Here is an 18,695-nt window from a genome sequence, read left to right on the forward strand (position 1 = left end):
CCCCGTTGCGTACACTGGCCTCTTCCCGTCTTTGCCCAACTTTTTGACTCAGACAATAGCTTTTTGGTGTGAAGCGCTCTTCTTCTTATCGAACATCTCCGTATCTCCGCTCAGGTCCTTTGGGTTCTCCATACATAAATAATTATCGTAAAGGATTCTGGTGTCACCGGAATTGTATGTAGCAATATCCAGAGTGCATTGGTCGTACCATATGTTGCTGCTCTGTTTCTCGGACATTTCTTGCGAAGCTGTCATATATATAACCACACAACCATAAATTAGAAATTGCATTTATAACTATATTACGTATATAATACATATTTTTGTTTTCTACCAGCCTGAAAAGGTATTCAGATTATGTCAGTTTAAACCTTCTACGTAGAGTATAAGAATTGTCATCAAAGTTGGATATATGAGATTTTGGGGAACATTAAACATTTTATAAGAATTTTAATAATTTTTTTCATAATATATTTTGTAATTTATTTCTGTATACTATATGACTTCTAATATTTTTTGAGTTAAGGCCAATGTTTACTGAGGTATATTAGTAATTACTGGCCCTAATTGTCATATATATATAATCTATTATATATCTCAGTGTGTTCGCATGCCCATTTGTATATGTTCATACTTGACTGCTAATAATATAATAGTGAAGTGATGTTACCCCAGAGAGGGCTTTGGCGAGGCAAGAGTGACACTTAGGCCCGTAGGAGTCGCCACGACACTGGAGCATGACGAAGACGGCGGCAGGAGGTATAAATTTGTAGGGTCTATCCATATTGGACTCAAGGGCGTAACCGTTGCGCAGATCAAAGGTGGATATGTTTTTGAGGACAATGTTGAGATTTTTTTCGAACACACCCCCTGGCACGTATTTCCCTTGGGTGTTGTTGCATGCGTGGTGGAGATACTCATTGGTAATGTTGAGGGACGAAACACTGGATATAAGGAGTTGAATGGCCACCGCAGCCAAGATAGGGACCGATCCAAAAATTAAAGGCATTGTTTGTGATCTTTGAGGAGTGGAGATGTTTATATAAGAGGCTTTGATGAGAATTTTAGATTTGAAGTGATTATGATTCCTTTTTTCTTGTACTTTGTTTACCTTAAACAAATTCGTTTCATCATCTTAATTAGTCTTTATATATAATAAATGTTTTAGTCTTAGAGGAGATCAGTGGTATGAACTTAGTATATGCGGCGAGAGAACAGGGCTGATGGAAAAAGTCAAAGTTGGACAATTTAACTTTTATAGAACCATACGTTGTCAACCTGAAATAGAAGGCAATAGTAATTTATTACGAAACTATAACGCACGGCCGAAACCCACAAAGCTTCGGACAGAAGTGGATCAAGAGAAGAGCAGATCTGAGGACCTTACTTTTAAACCTGCAAAAGTAAAGAAACCAGATCTACCAAAATCCTCACAAAAGTAAGGATCTGACAATAGAAAATTCAAATCCAAGTAACACTTGTGCAAAGACGACACGCGAAGAAGCTAAGAAGAGAGACTAAAAGAGGAAGGAAAAGTCAAAATTTATCAGAGAAAAATATTGTTACCAAATGAAAGCAAAGAGAGAAACAGAGAACTTGAAACGTAAAGGAGAAGAAGTGTCTGAATATTACTGTCTTATTTCTTGCAGACTCAAGATTTTACAGAAGTTTAATACTTGTATAAAAGAACAGAAACCCTACGAGCCTCTACTGAATGACTCAGTTTGAATCACAGCTCAACAATTCGAATCTATTTTGCAGGTCTGGCTTGTGAGGTTCTGGTTTAAGCTTTTCACTAATGACTTTATTCTTGTTCACTTTCTGTCTTGTAGCCGTTGCAGAAGTGATTACTGTAATGGACTTCTCTTCTTCTATTTGTTCACTTGTGTCGATGTGCTTTTCTTCCTCTATTCTTTGACACAAGCTCATTGTCTTCTTTTGTGCTGACCCAACATGCTTCTCTCTTCGCACTTTGTTCATTGTTGTTGCCTTTGGCTTTACACCGAAGAGAGTACAGAAGCTTCTTTCCTATGGTAACTTAGGAGAAAAAATGTAAGTGTAGTAGCGACTGAGATTTAGATGAAGAAATATAATTCTTTGAAGTGTTTATGTACTACTCATGAAGTAATATATGAAGTATATTAAGAAGTGTTACATAAAGCGAAGTTGTAATTGACTTGGAGACTGGAGTTGGAGGCCGATCTAAAACTAAAGTAGAAGTTACTTGAAGGTTAAGCAAGCAAAAATTTACCTAGGAAATTGCAAAATTATTAAGGGAAGATTTTCAAGATTTTATACAAGGTTAAAAAATATTCCATAAAAAAGATATAATACTATATTTTCTTTGAAAAGTTGGTTAGAGGAGGCACTAAATCTTCTAGTATAAGTAGAGACAGGTGAACCTTGTATTTGGCGCCACTTTAAACAGAGAAAGAGATCAATTATAAGAGTTTTTGCACTTTCGATTGGTATTAGAGCGAGTTACCAAATTCACTGGTGAGATCATGAAAGCAAGTGGAATGATATAGTACAACAGGAAGCAGTGGTTGATATGAAGCACTCATCGCATAACTTTCATCAGTAATGGGTATGACAATCAATTCCCCCAACTATCTCATCTTCAATTTGGATTCTTCACCTCCTCTGTTAAACGATGTTGGTGTATAAATATTGCTTCAAGCTTCTGAGGTATATCACAGTTTTTCATCTCCCAATCTCACGATACCTCTCCTACTTTAAGCTTCTTGCTATGGAAAATTCTCAAATTCAACTTTTCTGGCCGATACTAGCAGTTTTTGATGACCCGTCATCTTTTCTTCTATGAGTTTCACAATGTCAAGAAAGGAGGGGAGTTGATAGGGGTTGACATGGTCTTGCTTGACGACAAGGTACTGATTATCTACCTAATAACCTTTAATCTGCTGTTGCTTCCAAAATCGCCAACTTCAATAACCTTAAATTCAAAATTCTTTTTAAATTGGCAGTCACACTTACTTTGAAGATCCATCACCGCAAATAGTATAATCACTTTCAAAAATTATTGAGTGCAGGAACTGTGTACGAAAACACATGCTGCTAGAGGCAATATCCCCTTCAAGTTTCCAGCGCTACGGTCTGCATACGATTCACTAAACACACCAAATTTGTCATCAAGGATTTAGGCCGGTAGCAAATTTACAAAGAACTCTTTGGAGTGAGAAACTGTCTGAGAGGGAAAGAGGGTAAGATGGAGAAAAATTTGGTTGATGTTGTGCTTCTGAGGACTGGTTAGATGATTATACAGGATATGTCGATTCTTGGAATACTTAAGTACACAAGCTTCTGATCATGCAGCTCTATGTGCCTGTCAAGTTCTTTCTTTTGTTTAAGGTGAACATCATTGGAGGTGCAGAGATGTATAAGTTCATCAAAGAGACTACTAATCACCACAGGGTGAAGTTCATAGATTTTGAATGTGGTCTGGTGGTTACGTTATTGTTTGTCTTTATATTTCTAAATATCGGTATTCTGTCTTGGATGATGGCTTAAAGCTTCTGATCTGTCTTTTCGCTTAATGAACTCTAGAGTCTAGGGACATTCAATAATTTACTGCTTCAGTTATAAGTGTTTACTGTTTTGCGTTACATTTTGATTTATGCCTTTTTGCACGCAGGTGACTTGTCAAAAATAAAATCTATAGGTCATGCACACTACATGATTCAAAGTTCTCTTTATAATTTTGGCGGACTCATAAGCTATCTCGCTATGTTTTCTGCTAGCAGCATACCATATATATAATTTATGATTAATGTCACTGAGAAGCATCAGGGAAGGAAACCTTGCTGCGACAATATTGGATTGATAAAAATCTATAGATATGCAAGCTCATGAATTTCATTCTAATCAAATGGTAGTCACTGCTAGAGAATTATCCATTTATCCCCAAACCTGCACGTATTGATTTAGTTATTCCAATTTACAAGTTTGTTACAACGCGTATAATGTTTTTTTCTAAATCTACACATCACTATTTTTTAATATAACACATCTTCCCATAAAAATCATTAATAAGTTGGAAGGAAATATCTGGGGATAAAATCATGAAGAGTGAAGACTATATGTATCCTTTAAAATATGGTAAATCAAACTATAGAAAAGCTCCAAAAGAAAAGAAAATATTACATTTAAAAAATAAAATAAAAAATATTTTCAAATAACTTTTTACTTTGTGATGAAAATCAAAAATTAAACATTCATTAATTTCACATTTAGTTTTAGTATCTATTAAGTCACCTCTTTCTCTCCGCAACAAAATATTGAACAAGTTAAATTACAATTTACATAGATAAATATTTCTCGAACCAATAAAAATATTTAGCTTTATCAGATCAAATAATTATAAAAAATAAAAATATTGCAGTAGGTAAATAAAATTAATTGAAAAAAACATCTTAAACATTAGTAAAACTTATAAGAAAAAATAATTCAGTGTTCAATTATTTTAAAAACATAAATCAACAACATATAAATTTTAAGTCATAGAATATCTATTTTCATTATTATTATTGTTTGCATTCTAATAATTTAAATTTCATTTTATAATTATATTTTTTTCAAAACGATAAATATACATTGTATATAATAGATTAAATGAAAATTAAACTTATATAAGAAAACTCGGGCGTAGCCCGAGAAAATCACTAGTCTATCTATATAAATAAAATCAATTTTTTTCTCTCTTCACATGAATCCATCTAAGCAAATGGTGCATCAAAAATTGACACTTCATCATCTATTTTTTTTTAAATACCACATTTTCCATTTTCTTATTATTGGCCCAAATATTTAATGAATTATTGAATAGTTCATAAAATTTTGTTCTAGTCATCTCCTAATTATGTGTTTTCCGTAACAACATCATCTACAACTAAGCTATGTCATTTAATATTTAAATCTAAAATATAAATATGTTTTTAAAAATCTTAAATATCTTATTCAATAATTAGATATTTAAACATATAGCATATTATTGACATATTTTACTAAATAATAATTTGGTTATACTAATATATTTTAAATATATAAATTAGATTTTTTTTTCTTTCTTGATAGTTCATTATTTATGTGTATATTACATTATTTAACTTTACCTATTTTTAATTATATATACATTTGCATATGTCTAAATTAGTAAGAGACGTCTTTCATCATTTCAACAACTTATGTACATAAATAAATGAAATATAAAAAGATATTTGTAATTTTTTTAACTTAAGCTGAAATCTAGTTCACCATATATTACTTTTACAATTAAAAAAATTATTACGATAATTAAATAATAAAAAGAAAATTGTTTTTCTTTAATAAGAAACAAATATGGTAAATTTATTAAGCATATAACATACTATATATATATATATATAATACAACCAATGATTACAAAAAGTAATTGAATAAATAATATACTCACTAATAATATTATAAAATTAAATAATAATATTTGCTTAAAAAACCTTAACAAGTCTAGATGATATTGTTTTTTCTGATAAATGTTTTAAAAATATGTAAATTTTTAAAAAGTAACATGTTAAGCTATCAAATATATATATATATGTATATTGCAAATAATATATATAGGGACAGTAGTATATAATTTATATATTGAATCTTAACTGTAATTTCGAGTAACTTTATTTCATCTATTATTTTTATAAAAGTAAAGCAAACAATGATAAATGTAAAATAATTCTATAATTAAAAATAAAAAATACTTATTAATCAGACAAGATTTTGTTTTTTTAACAAAAAGTCGAAAGTAAACAAAATAATTTAAAACATATTTTTAATTTTAGATATTTTCGATTATTTTTCACTTGCTGGGGTGAGCTTAATTCTAGTTCTATATAAAATAGAGTTATTTTTGTTTCTTTTTTGTAACTGATTTAAGTTATTTTTGTTTTTTCAAAGAAAACTGCAATTTATTAACGGATTAGGAAACATAAAAAGAAGAAGTTAGAAGCTCTCCATACATACTGTTGTGTTACATAAAATAAACCACAAAGAGGTTAACCATTTTTATTCCTTGATATAGCACTTAATCAAACATAAAGCAAATTAAGAGCTCCCATCAAACAGTCTTAAATTCTAAGAAAAGGGTAAAACTCAAACCTTGCATTACAGCTTCTACACAAATATCTAGCTCCTTGTTTTTCATAGGCGCAGAATGGATGTTGCAAGACAAGCCACTCTAGACACACATAGCAAGCACTCCCAAATAACTCGTTCGTACATTGCAGCATTCCATAAAACTTCTTTGTCCCAATCATCGTCTCCCCCGTTGCGTACAGTGGCCCCCGCCCCGTGTCGTCGTCGCTGCTAGTCTTGTTGATTACAGATAATAGCTTATCGGTGAAAACCTGCTTCTTCTTTTCGAATACCTTCTTATCGCCGCTCACGGATTTTGGATTGCTTATACATAAATAATTATCATAGTGGATTCTGTTCGGTAGGACCTCTATAACGGAACTGTGTGTAGAAATATCCAAAAGACATTGGTCATACCATATTGTTGCTCCTTTGTTTCCAGGACATTTCTTGCGAAGCTGTCATATATATAAGGACACCACGATAAAGAAGTGCACTATATTGACTAAACTATTATAGATTTTGTTATGTACCAGACCTCAAACTGTGTCAGTTTATGTCAGTTAAACATTCTATGTAGAGTATGAGGATTGTCGTATATCTATGATATATGTTTATCGATAAGAATACCCATTTGTATATGTTCATACTTGACTGCTAATAATATAATAATGATTTGATGTTACCCCAGAGAGGGCTTCGGCGAGGCAAGAGTGACACTTGGGCCCGTAGGAGTCACCACGGCATTGGAGCATGACAAAAGCAGTATTGGGAGGTATATCAAGATAGGGACTCTTCATATTAGAGTCGAGGGCGTAACCGTTACGCAGATCAAAGGTGGATATGTTTTTGATGACAATGTTGAGATTTTTCTCGAACTCACTCCCCCGCTTGTATTTCCCTTGGGTGTTGTTGCATGCATGGTGGAGATACTCATTGGTAATGTTAAGAGACGAAACAAAGGTGGGTATAAGGAGGAGTTGCATGGCCATCGCGGCCAAGATAGGGACCGATCCAAAAGACATTTGTTTGTGATCTTTGTTCCTTCGGAACGTTTTTAATTAATAGATAAATCGTTGAGGGAGTGGAGCTGTTTATATAGGAGACTGAAGATTTTATGATTCTTTTTGTACTTTAGTGACCTTAAAGAAATTCGTTTTATCATCTTAGTTCCAATGTTTTAATCTAAAAGACAGGAGAGAGAGGTTGAGACTTGGTATTTGCGGCGAGAGAAAAGGATGATGAAATTAATAGTCAGAGTTGTACAAGTTTTTTTAGAACCACATGATTAGGGTTGAGCAATATACTAAGAACCAAACTTAATCTGACACAAAAAAATAGTACCAAACTTGAAATAAAACAGATTAAATGTCGGAATAAATCCAAAATTTTAATATCCAAAAACCAGAGCTGATTCCAATCTAAACCAAAAATATTTTGGACACCTAAAAATACTAATAAATCACAATTATATATTTAAATATATTAATTATTTTAGATTTCATATTTATAAAATATTTTGAATAAAACTAATAAATCATCCATTATTTTAGATACTATGGACACTCTTCCTTGACCAAGCTTTGATGATATTATGTTCAATTTTGTTGGATTTGAAAACAAAATGCAGAAGTAAGAAACGAAACTACGCATGATTTGATATTTGTATTTATCATATGATTTTTTCCCTTCGTTTAATTGTATTATATAAACCGTAAACGTTAAAAACGGAAAACTTTGTCATCTCATATCTAAATTTTAAATTTTGTTCTAGTATCATGTCTCTATTCTGCATATTTTATATCTCTGTTTGCTTCTTCTCACATGTCAAGAAGCAGGTGATACCCATTAATGATGGCTTAAGTAACAAAACCATACCAAACTGTAACCAAATCTGGTTTCCTTAATAATCTTACACTTCGGATTGTACTGTGTTGATCATGTTAAAGAAAAAAACTTCAAAGTCAAAGAGGAAAACACCAAAACGCACCGTTTCCACTCCTTGCGAGATAGAGTTCGCATCCATCGCATCCCACGGTATAAATCGTGGTCGCACACGCTAATCTATAGCCACGCATGAAAATGAACACGTGTCAGTTTCATCGGATGTACTTTTCCCCAAAGTACAGTGCCCTTCTTTTCTGGTACTTTTTTTCAGACAGCTTTTTGAAGCTAAGAATCTGATTGTCCGAATTTCCGTGCTCAAACGACGACGCTTTTGAAGTTTTGGCTATGGCGGAATCGTCTTCTTCGTCTTCGCCATCGCCTACCGAAGAGATTGTTCGATTAATCAAACGGTTAAGCGCTTACGTTACTTTCAAGATGTCTAGCCTCTTCTCTACATCTATTCCCAATCTGGTTCGATCTCTCTCTCTCTCTCTCTCTCTCTCTCTCTCTCTCTCTCTCTCTCTCTCTCTCTCTCTCTCTCTCTCTCTCTCTCTCTCTCTTTATCTATTTGGTTTCTGTAATCTATAGGGTTGGAGTCTAATTTGGGTTTAAGCTTAAAAAAATGGAAACTTAATGAGAGTTTGATTTGGATATTGGTAGGATTCAAGATCTATTGGTGCTATAGCGGGGCTTGCGATAGCTGTGATATTCACATGGAGGGCTATAAGAAGACCACCAGGGGAGCCTCGAAGAAGGCAGCCAAAACGCAGGACGATGCAGTCAGCTGAATCCTCCTCCTCTAGTGCTGCTGCTGCTCAGTCAGATGTTTCTTTGCCTCATGAGGATAACGGAGTGCAAGATGTTGTTGATCACTTCTTTCAGCCTGTCAAAGTAATCATTCAATTTCTCTTTCTTTACCCCCCCCCCCCCCCCACCCCCAAAGTTTCAAACTTTTGTACCTTCAGTGTTATGGATGAACTTCCTTTTTTTTTTGCAGCCTACACTGGGGCAGATTGTTAGGCAGAAGCTTAGTGAAGGAAGGAAGGTAATAATTACATGTCTTGTTCGCATTGGTTGATAAATGTTGTCCTTTTGGTCATGCTTTAATCATTTGGAACTGCACATATGGTCCTTGGTGTTCCATGATTAATACACTCGATGTTCATAGACAAGATCTTGTGATGTGTGGAAGCATTATTGAATTGAACTTGACTCTTGTGTAATAGGTAACATGCCGTCTTCTTGGAGTCATTCTTGAGGAATCAAGTCCAGAAGAACTCCAAGTAATAACATTTCCTCTTTTTTTTTTGGTATTCATGTATAAAAGTTATTTGCATCATGTGTCTGTACCTGACTCTGAGAATTAAAAAAAAAACACACTATGCAGAAACAAGCAACAGTGAGGTCATCGGTTCTGGAAGTTCTCCTAGAGATTACAAAGTATTCTGATTTATATCTCATGGAAAGAGTTCTTGACGACGAAAGTGAAGTAAGCAACAGCCACCTTTACATTCAATGTTCTTTTATATACTGGAGCTATCAAATTAGGTGTCGTTATTTATCATCATTAAAAATGATTAGCTTAAAAACTGGAGAAGTGGATCATAACATGGATTTTTTTTTCTTGACTGGAGTTAAAATAATGGATAATGTTTGATAAGGATAAGTAGGCCTGGGCATAAAATCCGGAACCCGAAATCCGAACCGAATCCGGACCGAAAAACCCGACCCGTTATCCGACCCGAAATGTAAAAATACCCGAACGGATCTTGTAGGTGGTATAAAAAATATCTGAACCCGAAGTATTATTAACCGAACCCGAACAGATAACCCGAAAAACCCGAAACTAATAGTTAATATAAATATTTTGAAATATATATAAGTATTTTGGTTATTAAATTTAATATTCATGGTAATATGATATATAATAATAAATATTAACAATATTAAAAATATTTTAAGTACACAATTAGTTATAAATAAGTAGTTTATAATTTGTTCATTGAAATAACAAGTCTACTCTCTATAATAATGTATATTGTTTACAAATAATATATGTTTTCATTCTTGATTTAACATTTTATTGTTATTTTAGCAATTTTATGTATGATAGGTTAAATTTTAATAATTTAGTTGTTTTTAAATGTTTTTCTTTAAGGTTTTGTTTTTTTTTTACTTTGGTTATATCCGAACCGAACCGATATAACCCGAACCCGAATGATATATGGTTACTTTATGGGTTTTAGGATGCAATATAATTTTTAACCGAACCCGAAATGTTATTATCCGAATCCGACCCGTACTAATGAAATTTTACTATGGGACCTAAGAGCGTAAACCCAAAAACCCGAAAATCCGAAAAACCCGACCCGAACGCCAACGGGTACCCGAACGCCCAGGCCTAAGGATAAGTGAGCTGACATGACATTGGTGTGCAACTAAATGTTTGAGAGTTGAGACTAGTGTGCATTGTTTTTTTTCGGTTGACTAAGGTTCTGAAACTCACATTTTAAACTACTGGTTAATTTATGCAGGCCAGAGTTCTACAGGCTTTAGAGACTGCAGGTGTTTTCAACTCTGGTGGTTTGGTCAAAGATAAGGTACTCTCAATCTCAAGACAATCTATGTTTTTTCGCAATGTGAAGACTTAGAATAATACTGTAACGTGAAACTTTGCAGGTCCTGTTCTGTAGTACAGAGATCGGAAGAACATCCTTTGTTAGACAAATAGAACCTGACTGGCATATTGATACAAACCCAGAGATCAGCACACAACTAGCTGTAAAAGTCCTTTTGCCTTTGTTTAAAAAAGTTACCATTCTCTTTATCCACAGTTTTGTTAAACTGATTTTCTCCCTTTGTTTTTGTGTTATTGCAGCGGTTCATCAAATACCAGCTTCACGTGTCTGCATTGAAACCAGAGCGAACGGCTCCCAACGTGTTCACCTCGCAGTCTATAGAGCAGTTCTTTGGATGTGCTTAATCAAAAAAAAAGAGAGGTGAAAGATAAGCAACAAAACCTACAAACCTACAATGTTCAATTTGATCATCTTCTTGTTCTGACAGAAGCAAAGAGCAGAGGCGTAAATGGTCTCGTTTCCATCATAAAACTTGTAACTTCCTTTTTTTTGTTGTGTTGTCTGGACATTAAGAATGTACTGCGAGTGTTATCGGCGGAAGTAAAGAAACTTGTAATTTCTGTATCAACAACATTATCGTGTTTTCTTGTTGCATCAATGGGATCTGTAATGTGAAGTTTTCGACACCTTCCTTCATAAATTTCGTTTCAATAAATTTACTACTGGATATTTCTCTTTAAGGCTTTTTCTTACTTAGCTATCACGCTAGCTTCTTGACGTTATGATAAAGCAATTTAGCACCAATATGGTTATGGAAATAGAATTTCTATTTTGGTATCTTTAACAATTCATAGTTTCAAGAATTTGTTTCATGGTCATTTTATAAGAATTGGTTTCAGGTAAGAAACAATTACACCTAGAGGCAGTTTCTGAGTTTATTTTACACTTTGAGGCAGTTTGTGCTACTAGGGTACTTTTTCTTAATCAAACTCATTTCTTAGTTATAAACTAACTAGCTTACAATCTAACTTTTATGATATTTATTTACGATTCTTCCTAGCAAACAAAAGGAAGTGGGTCCCGTGTATCATCTTCTTTATTTCTTTCTCTTGAGTTTCTTATTTCTTTTTGTAAAATGAATATTGTGCTTTCTGAACTTTTTTAAAAGAAAATATATTTATAATCAGTATTTTTGTTATTCAATCTATCTTTTGAGATACGTTAAGCTATATTTTTGATGGAATAAATCGTTCAACAAATCAGAAACCAAAAAATCATTTTTGTTCAAACTTTTAAGATTAAAGCCATGAATTAGGATTGAAAGATATCACATCTGGGTAAAAATACATAAAAATAGGTTGAGAATGTAAGGAACCATGGAAAATATGCAAGATAGACAGAGATTAGGGTTTCTGGTCGACAATGACTAAGGAAGAAGATGAGGCTATTTTCGTAATTTTGCAACATTAATGAAAAATAAAAGTTGTGTGTACATTACATTCAAATTGTACATGTGTACACCTAATTTTGTATTATACATCGATGTAATTGTGTAGACTTTTTGTTTTTTTTGTAAGTTTTCTATCTAAATAACTAAGATTTTACGATTTTATGAACTCAAGATAATATTAACAAAATGTACATGTGAACATACACATTATTATCCATGTGTACGCCCATGAACATCCATGAATGTATACATGTCTTATACAAGTCTTATCTCATTATCTACAAAGATAATGAAGAAAACAAATAAAAAAACCAAGGGTAAATTGCTCCAATGATGTATTAAGATTGTTGTTTTTTATAACATATGGAAGAATGCTTCTTCCATTACTACTAATTGTACAATACCATATATAATAGTGTACATACAATTTATTATCCATGTGTACGCCATGAATTTGCAATATTAATGAAAAAATAAAAATCGTGTGTACATTACATTCAAAATGTACATATGTACACTTAATTTTGTATTATACATCGATGTAATTGTGTACATATTTTTGGTTTTTTGTAGGTTTTCTATCTAAATAATTAAGCTTCTACGATTTTATGAACTCAAAATAATGTTAACAAAATGTATATGTGAACATACATATTATTATCTATGTTTACGCCCGTGAACACCCATGAATGTGTACATGTCTTATACAAGTCTTATCTCACTATGTACAAAGATAATGAAGAAAACAAATCAAGAAATCAAAGAAAAATTCCTCAAATAATGTATTAAAATTGTTTTTTTCTATAAAATATGGGAGCATGCTTCCATTACTGCTGTACCATACCATATATAATAGTGTACATACACTTTATTATCCATGTGTACGCCATGAACGTGTACATGTCTTCGTCTTTTCCAGATTTATTATCCATGTGTACGCCATAAACGTGTACACTTTATTATCCATGTGTACGTCATGAACGTGTACACTTTAGTGAGTGGCATTTTAGTAATTATGTCTTCGTCTTTCCCAGATTTTTAGGGTTTTCTGCAACAACTTTTGCAGCTGCCATTGATTTCTTTTTCATAATTTTTCCATTCTTTTACATTTTAATTGTAGATTACACTTCAAGATTATAACTTTATCATTTATAAATAGATTTTCAACTTCAGATTCAAAAAAAATCTTAAGTTGAGAGAGAGCGCGAGAGATAGAGAGAGAGAGAGAGAGAGAGAGAGAGAGAAAGAGAGAGAGAGCGACAGAGAAATCATTGTTTTCCAGATTTTCTCTAAAAAATCTTAGGATTTTTCATTTTGTTCTTCGACATCTTGTTCATGTTGACGATCTATCAACTTTTTCATTTTGTTCCTCTTTTACCATTTGATTTCTAAATTTTCTTCTGGATTTTCTCAACTATTAATATTCTTTCTCTGTTACAGAGAGAGAAGAAAAATAAGATTGGAAATTGTAGGACCCATTTAGTTGGAAAAATAAATGTAGTTACTTTGTAGTTGTAAAAAACTACCTTAGGAGCAATAAGTGCTTTATATTGTAATAAAAAACTTGAAACTGTCTTAGGACGAAAATAACTCTTCAGGTAAAGTGTTCCAGTCCATTATAAAGTCGTCCCAAACGTAACAGAGGTGCCTTAAGCAAGTAGCTGTCCTTTCAAGTATTGATGATATAAAAAACCGTGTCACTAAACACACAAAACTGAGTTTATGAAATAATGTGCGAGGCATTTCCAGGATCAACTAACATAGAAAAAGTCAGATGATCAGGATATACCACAACCTTATCAATCTTTCGTCAATGCCATTATACCTAAAGGAACTGTTTTTATCCCTCAGAATTGGTAAAAGACGCCTTTCAATATCGAATTATCAAACATATATTGCAATTTAAGGGACTATATAACATTATGCTCAGTGGAAGGAGAAGTCGTTTAATTAAGAGAGCTCACGGCAAAACATATGTTTTGTCCACTGCCCTTCATGCACCTCCGTGCGGTTTTATCATCATCGCATCATCATCCCGAAAATTTAAAAACAAATCATTTGAAAAAACAAACAAATTAATATACTTTTTTTTCAATTCGACAAGTAATGATTTAAAAAAAAAGCCTCAGTGTGTGTAACAATTCAGATCATTGATTATAAAACCTCACTGAAATCCGCTAAGATAATTGTTTTATCCTCATAGGCTATATCAAAAGAATTAATATATTGTGGTGGTGAGAGTAAAGAGGGATACTCAGACAGCCAAGGGTTGTTTCTTCAACTACTGGGTGAAGAGCCCAGATCTGAAACTCTAGTCCACGAATTATTCGTATCATCACCATATTCCGTTTTACCACAACCACAAAAAAAGGACAAATAAATAGAATCTCCAGGGAAAAAAATATCATAAAACCAAGAAAAAGAAGAGGTAAAGAAGCAGCTCTGGTGTTTTCTATTATGTGAAGAAGACGAAGCGTATATATATTGGACGGACACAGACGCTGTTGAGTTTGTCTTCAGAAGATTAGGGTTTTCCTTATCGCCTAGCGGCTACAACGTCTCTTGTTTTCGTTTTAGGGTTTTGTTCTAAGAAAGCCCACTAATTAGACTCCAGCTCTCTATTGTTATTATGCCTAATCTGAGCCCATATAGTTTTTCTTAAGTCACTCAAACCAGCATACTGTATTAAGTTAGCTACTTTGACATATGTTATATTCAAATTTGTATGTAATATATCTTTTTGTTTATAGATTTTGAAATTTTAATATATATATTGAATTTTAAAAATTTTAAAATAATTTAAATGTGTTATCCGAAACTGAACCGAACCGGATCCGAGACAAAATTTAGAAATATCTGAATGCGTACCTAAATATCCAGCCTATACAAAAGATGTAGTCACGCCAATGGATATATAATTCGTCAGTCACACTTCTCTCGGGCACAACCTTGGATGATGCCACAAAATAACATACTATTGTGGGAAGTTTTACAATAGTTATCTTTCAGAAGGCCCGATATTTCTTTCTTCATCAATAAACTGTCAAAATTCATGCATCGTCTAACAACTGAACATTGATCAGGTATGAAATGAATACTCCACTATCCCTCTGACATCATCCCACAAATCATTTTTCTATGAGCAAGCAACAAAACTGACCTCCATGGCTTCAGAGATACTGACTGGACAAGTGATAACGAAAAGTAAAGGAACCTATAGAAATAATTTTTTATGAATGACGAAGAATGATTATTTCTTATCATATTTAATAAGGAAGAATATTATTTTATATTTCTCTGGAATAAAAAGAATGAAAAAAATAAAAAATAAATATTTTTTATAAATAGTAATATTTAAGAATATTAGAGAATGCATTATTCTTTTTTATTTCTTGGTCATCATTCATACTCTGATATTTATATTTTTTTGTCTGGTATCAACTGATCCCACTTCTTCTCAAATGGATCCGCCCCTGTTACAAATTAGCAGTCTCACTCAAGCACGAATCAGTGAAATGTAATTATCATGTTGTCCGTCAATTTGTTCAAAGCGGACAACTAGACCATCTGGTCAAACTCTTATTGTTAAGATTGGATTTTTCCTGTATTTTGTGAGGTGTGATGGAACAGGAAGAAATAGATTCAAAGATCAAGACAGCTCATCTAATAGATTATGAAACTATTTTGTATATTGTCATGAATATATTACTTTGCCCTATAAAGAGATCTCTTTCTGTGTATATAAGCAAAACATATTCAACACCAATAAGATTATCAAGTGGTATGGCATATCCAATAGGAAGACGTTAGTCACGTTACTCAACTCTAGCAAAAAGCTTTTCCAATCTAAACCTTTTTGCAGGGGTTATCTGAGGAATTGAATAATGATGCGATCAGTCAAGTGAACGGGAGGATACCAAACCGAACCAGCATCCCTAATCAGATACACTAAAAATTGAGGTCAAGGTTTAATCTGTTTTAATTATTTTAGTTCTTGTTAGTGATAAGTCCAGACTTAGTCTTCCTAATGTTTAGAAACATCATCACTCTCTTTTGCCGTTCCGAAATTGTTGATTCAAAACAGTTGAACTAAAGAAACAGCAAAACAAAATATAAAATCAGTTTAAAGCCAAAGAAAAGTTCTCTTTATGTTTTTTTTTTGCTTTTATTTTTGAAGTATTTCTCAGTCCTTTATATATTCTGAAGCATTTTAAATTAATTTTAATTTATGTTTTTGTAACATTAATTAGTTTAGTCCATTAAGCAATCCCCAGTATTAATTACTCACCGTCTCTTTCTTCTTGTTTTTTCCTGGCGAAAGCATTAACAATTTGTCAGTAATATTAATTTTTTCCCGTTTTAGTCTGTAGACATTGCTATTAATTTAATCTAGCAGAGCCAGATTCAGGCAAGCCACAAAAAGAAAAATAATAATAAGAACGATAGACATGCAATTTGAGCTTGTCTTCATACCATATCCGGGGATCGGCCATCTCAGGTCAGCCGTAGAGATGGCTAAGCTACTGGTCAACCGAGACGACCGCCTCTCCATCACCGTACTGCTCCTTCCTTCCCTTCCCGGCGGAGAAGTCGTTTCTACCGCCTACGTAGCATCCCTTTCCGCTGCATGCATCAACCGTCTCCGCTATGAAATCATATCCGGCGAAAACACCGATCAACCTACGAGGCTCGACATCCACATCGAGAATCAGAAGCCAAAGGTGAGACTCGCCGTTTCAAAACTCGTCGACGACTACTCGAAGCTACCGGACTCGCCTCGTTTAGCCGGGTTCGTCGTCGACTTGTTCTGCACTTTGATGATGGATGTGGCTAACGAGTTTAACGTCCCGAGCTATCTGTTTTACACGTCCAGCGCAGGACTTCTCGGGCTAGGGTTTCACGTTCAGACACTGTGCGATGAGAATAGGTACGGTGTGAGTGAAAACGATTACGAAGACTCTGAAGACGTGTTGCATGTCCCGAGTTTGACTCGTCCTTATCCGGTGAAGTGCCTTCCTCACGGCCTCGCGTGCAAAGATTGGCTACCGATCTTGGTAAATCAAGCAAGAAGATACAGAGAGATGAAGGGTATTTTGGTAAATACCGCTGCCGAGATTGAGCCTTATACGTTGCGAGTTCTCAACTGTGGTGATGCTCCTCCTAGTTATCCAGTGGGGCCGCTTTTAGACCTCACCTCCAAGGAAGACAAAAAAGGATCGGACATTTTAGAATGGCTCGACCAGCAACCACCTAGATCGGTAGTGTTCCTCTGTTTCGGGAGCATGGGTGGCTTCAGTGAGAAGCAAGCAAGAGAGATCGCCGTGGCGCTCGAGAGAAGTGGGCATCGTTTCCTCTGGTCTCTCCAACGAGCATCTCCACCCGGAGAGTTCGAAAATCTGGAGGAAGTTCTCCCGGAAGGATTCTTTGATCGGACAAAGCAGATAGGTAAAGTGATCGGTTGGGCCCCACAGGTTGCCGTGCTTGCTAAACCGGCGGTTGGAGGTTTTGTCACTCACTGTGGGTGGAACTCTACGCTGGAGAGTCTATGGTTCGGCGTTCCGACCGCAGCGTGGCCGTTGTACGCTGAGCAGAAGTTCAACGCTTTTGAGATGGTGGACGAACTTGGACTAGCCGTGGAGATAAGGAAGTATTGGCGCAACGATCGTTCCGTGGAGTTAGTGACGGCGGAAGAGATAGAGAGAGCAATCAAGTGTTTGATGAAGCAGGATAGCTATGTGAGGAAGAGAGTGAAGGAGGTGAGTGAGAAATGCCATGCTGCCCTAATGGATGGTGGGTCATCTCAAACTGCCTTGAACAACTTCATTCAAAAAGTGTTTGAGAATATCTCGTTACAAGGATAGTTAGAGAATGTGTGTGTGTGTGTGTGTCTTACCGTCTCGAGGGTGTTTGAGATAGGTAGACCCATGTTATGACGTTCCTTTATAAATTTGCATGTGTATGTGTGTCGTTCCGTCTTGAGTGGTCACAAATGGTTTTGGTTAGGGCATATATGATGAGAACAATGGTATTTAGTTCTTCGGCTTAAAGGGATCCACATCCACCAAGTCCACAGGTGTATCTCTTTATAATGAAAAGGTTGAGATGGTGTTGTGACTGTGATCGAAGGTGGTCAAGACTCTCCATTTTCAGTTAGTTTTTCATTTTAGCTTGTGTGTGTTTATCAATGTTTTCAAAATTACTCTAGACCGACCAGCCGAACTAGTTTGATGTTACGAGCCGAGTCCGATTACATCTAAAAATTCAGATTTGAGATAGACTGGTAAAATCATTCAAAAATGGATAATCTAATGACCTGGATCAATTTAAAAAAAAAAACGCTTTTCAAAGTTTACTAATCTAATCTATTAAATGGAAGTCAATGTTAATCGTTTTTAATTGGTTTGTTTCCATTTTTGAATAGTTTACAATGTAAATTCAATTTAACATACTCTTACATGATGGTGAAATTCAATTTCATATACTCTTACTAAATCTTAATATTTATTACTTTAGTCAACCGTGCCATTTTATTCAATAACTTTACGTTTATTGTATTCTTGAGTTTCACTAAAAAATATTGGTTTTATATACTAAGTATTAGTATACATTGTTTTCGAACTTTATTTTAGGATGGTCAAAAATTATATGATTTTAAG

General features: G+C 34.1%; 4 protein-coding genes and 4 non-coding genes across 8 annotated transcripts in view; 2 read left to right on the forward strand and 6 right to left on the reverse strand.

Annotated features, from left to right (window-relative positions):
- LOC130494980 (uncharacterized) overlaps positions 1-1,009 on the reverse strand; it is a 3,867-nt gene extending 2,858 nt beyond the window's left edge. The window contains 4 exon segments of the mRNA XM_056985867.1: positions 14-29; positions 78-212; positions 215-248; positions 671-1,009. Of these exon segments, the coding sequence (XP_056841847.1) occupies positions 14-29; positions 78-212; positions 215-248; positions 671-1,009 (524 nt within the window).
- Positions 1,010-5,935: 4,926 nt separating this feature from the next.
- Positions 5,936-7,148, reverse strand: LOC130494981 (cysteine-rich repeat secretory protein 26-like). Its single transcript, XM_056985868.1, has 2 exons — positions 6,810-7,148; positions 5,936-6,581 (listed from the first exon to the last, which is right to left on the reverse strand). Exons 1-2 carry the CDS (start codon positions 7,146-7,148, stop codon positions 6,117-6,119), a joined length of 804 nt encoding a protein of 267 aa, XP_056841848.1. The 3' UTR covers positions 5,936-6,116.
- A 1,121-nt stretch (positions 7,149-8,269) lies between these two features.
- On the forward strand, positions 8,270-11,280 carry LOC108859318 (peroxisome biogenesis protein 22). The gene is made up of 8 exons (XM_057011080.1): positions 8,270-8,481; positions 8,671-8,901; positions 9,008-9,055; positions 9,237-9,293; positions 9,398-9,499; positions 10,545-10,610; positions 10,690-10,791; positions 10,889-11,280. The coding sequence occupies exons 1-8, from the start codon at positions 8,356-8,358 to the stop codon at positions 10,991-10,993; spliced, it is 837 nt and encodes a 278-aa protein (XP_056867060.1). The 5' UTR covers positions 8,270-8,355; the 3' UTR covers positions 10,994-11,280.
- A 2,487-nt stretch (positions 11,281-13,767) lies between these two features.
- Positions 13,768-13,897, reverse strand: LOC130495371 (small nucleolar RNA snoR80). The gene has a single exon (XR_008934642.1). It is a non-coding gene; the product is annotated as a small nucleolar RNA snoR80 (small nucleolar RNA).
- A 63-nt stretch (positions 13,898-13,960) lies between these two features.
- Positions 13,961-14,068, reverse strand: LOC130495359 (small nucleolar RNA Z152/R70/R12). The gene has a single exon (XR_008934630.1). It is a non-coding gene; the product is annotated as a small nucleolar RNA Z152/R70/R12 (small nucleolar RNA).
- A 91-nt stretch (positions 14,069-14,159) lies between these two features.
- On the reverse strand, positions 14,160-14,246 carry LOC130495356 (small nucleolar RNA R11/Z151). Its single transcript, XR_008934627.1, has one exon. It is a non-coding gene; the product is annotated as a small nucleolar RNA R11/Z151 (small nucleolar RNA).
- A 39-nt stretch (positions 14,247-14,285) lies between these two features.
- LOC130495353 (small nucleolar RNA Z157/R69/R10) lies at positions 14,286-14,387 on the reverse strand. The gene has a single exon (XR_008934624.1). It is a non-coding gene; the product is annotated as a small nucleolar RNA Z157/R69/R10 (small nucleolar RNA).
- Positions 14,388-16,250: 1,863 nt separating this feature from the next.
- LOC108860067 (UDP-glycosyltransferase 71B7-like) lies at positions 16,251-18,126 on the forward strand. Its single transcript, XM_018633973.2, has one exon. The coding sequence runs from the start codon at positions 16,488-16,490 to the stop codon at positions 17,898-17,900; it is 1,413 nt and encodes a 470-aa protein (XP_018489475.2). The 5' UTR covers positions 16,251-16,487; the 3' UTR covers positions 17,901-18,126.
- The last annotated feature ends 569 nt before the right edge of the window (positions 18,127-18,695 follow it).

The sequence above is a fragment of the Raphanus sativus genome, chromosome 5 (genome assembly GCF_000801105.2).
Source record: "Raphanus sativus cultivar WK10039 chromosome 5, ASM80110v3, whole genome shotgun sequence".
Lineage (NCBI taxonomy): Eukaryota > Viridiplantae > Streptophyta > Magnoliopsida > Brassicales > Brassicaceae > Raphanus > Raphanus sativus.

Excerpts from the sequence above, each read along its gene's own strand:
- LOC130494981 (XM_056985868.1), bottom strand. The coding sequence starts at position 7,148 with ATGTCTTTTGGATCGGTCCCTATCTTGGCCGCGATGGCCATGCAACTC. Across the intron at positions 6,582-6,809 it reads TCGCCGAAGCCCTCTCTGGG|CTTCGCAAGAAATGTCCTGG; the intron begins GTAACATCAAAT and ends TATATATGACAG.
- LOC108860067 (XM_018633973.2), top strand. The coding sequence starts at position 16,488 with ATGCAATTTGAGCTTGTCTTCATACCATATCCGGGGATCGGCCATCTC.
- LOC108859318 (XM_057011080.1), top strand. The coding sequence starts at position 8,356 with ATGGCGGAATCGTCTTCTTCGTCTTCGCCATCGCCTACCGAAGAGATT. Across the intron at positions 8,482-8,670 it reads CTACATCTATTCCCAATCTG|GATTCAAGATCTATTGGTGC; the intron begins GTTCGATCTCTC and ends GGATATTGGTAG. Across the intron at positions 9,294-9,397 it reads CAAGTCCAGAAGAACTCCAA|AAACAAGCAACAGTGAGGTC; the intron begins GTAATAACATTT and ends CACACTATGCAG.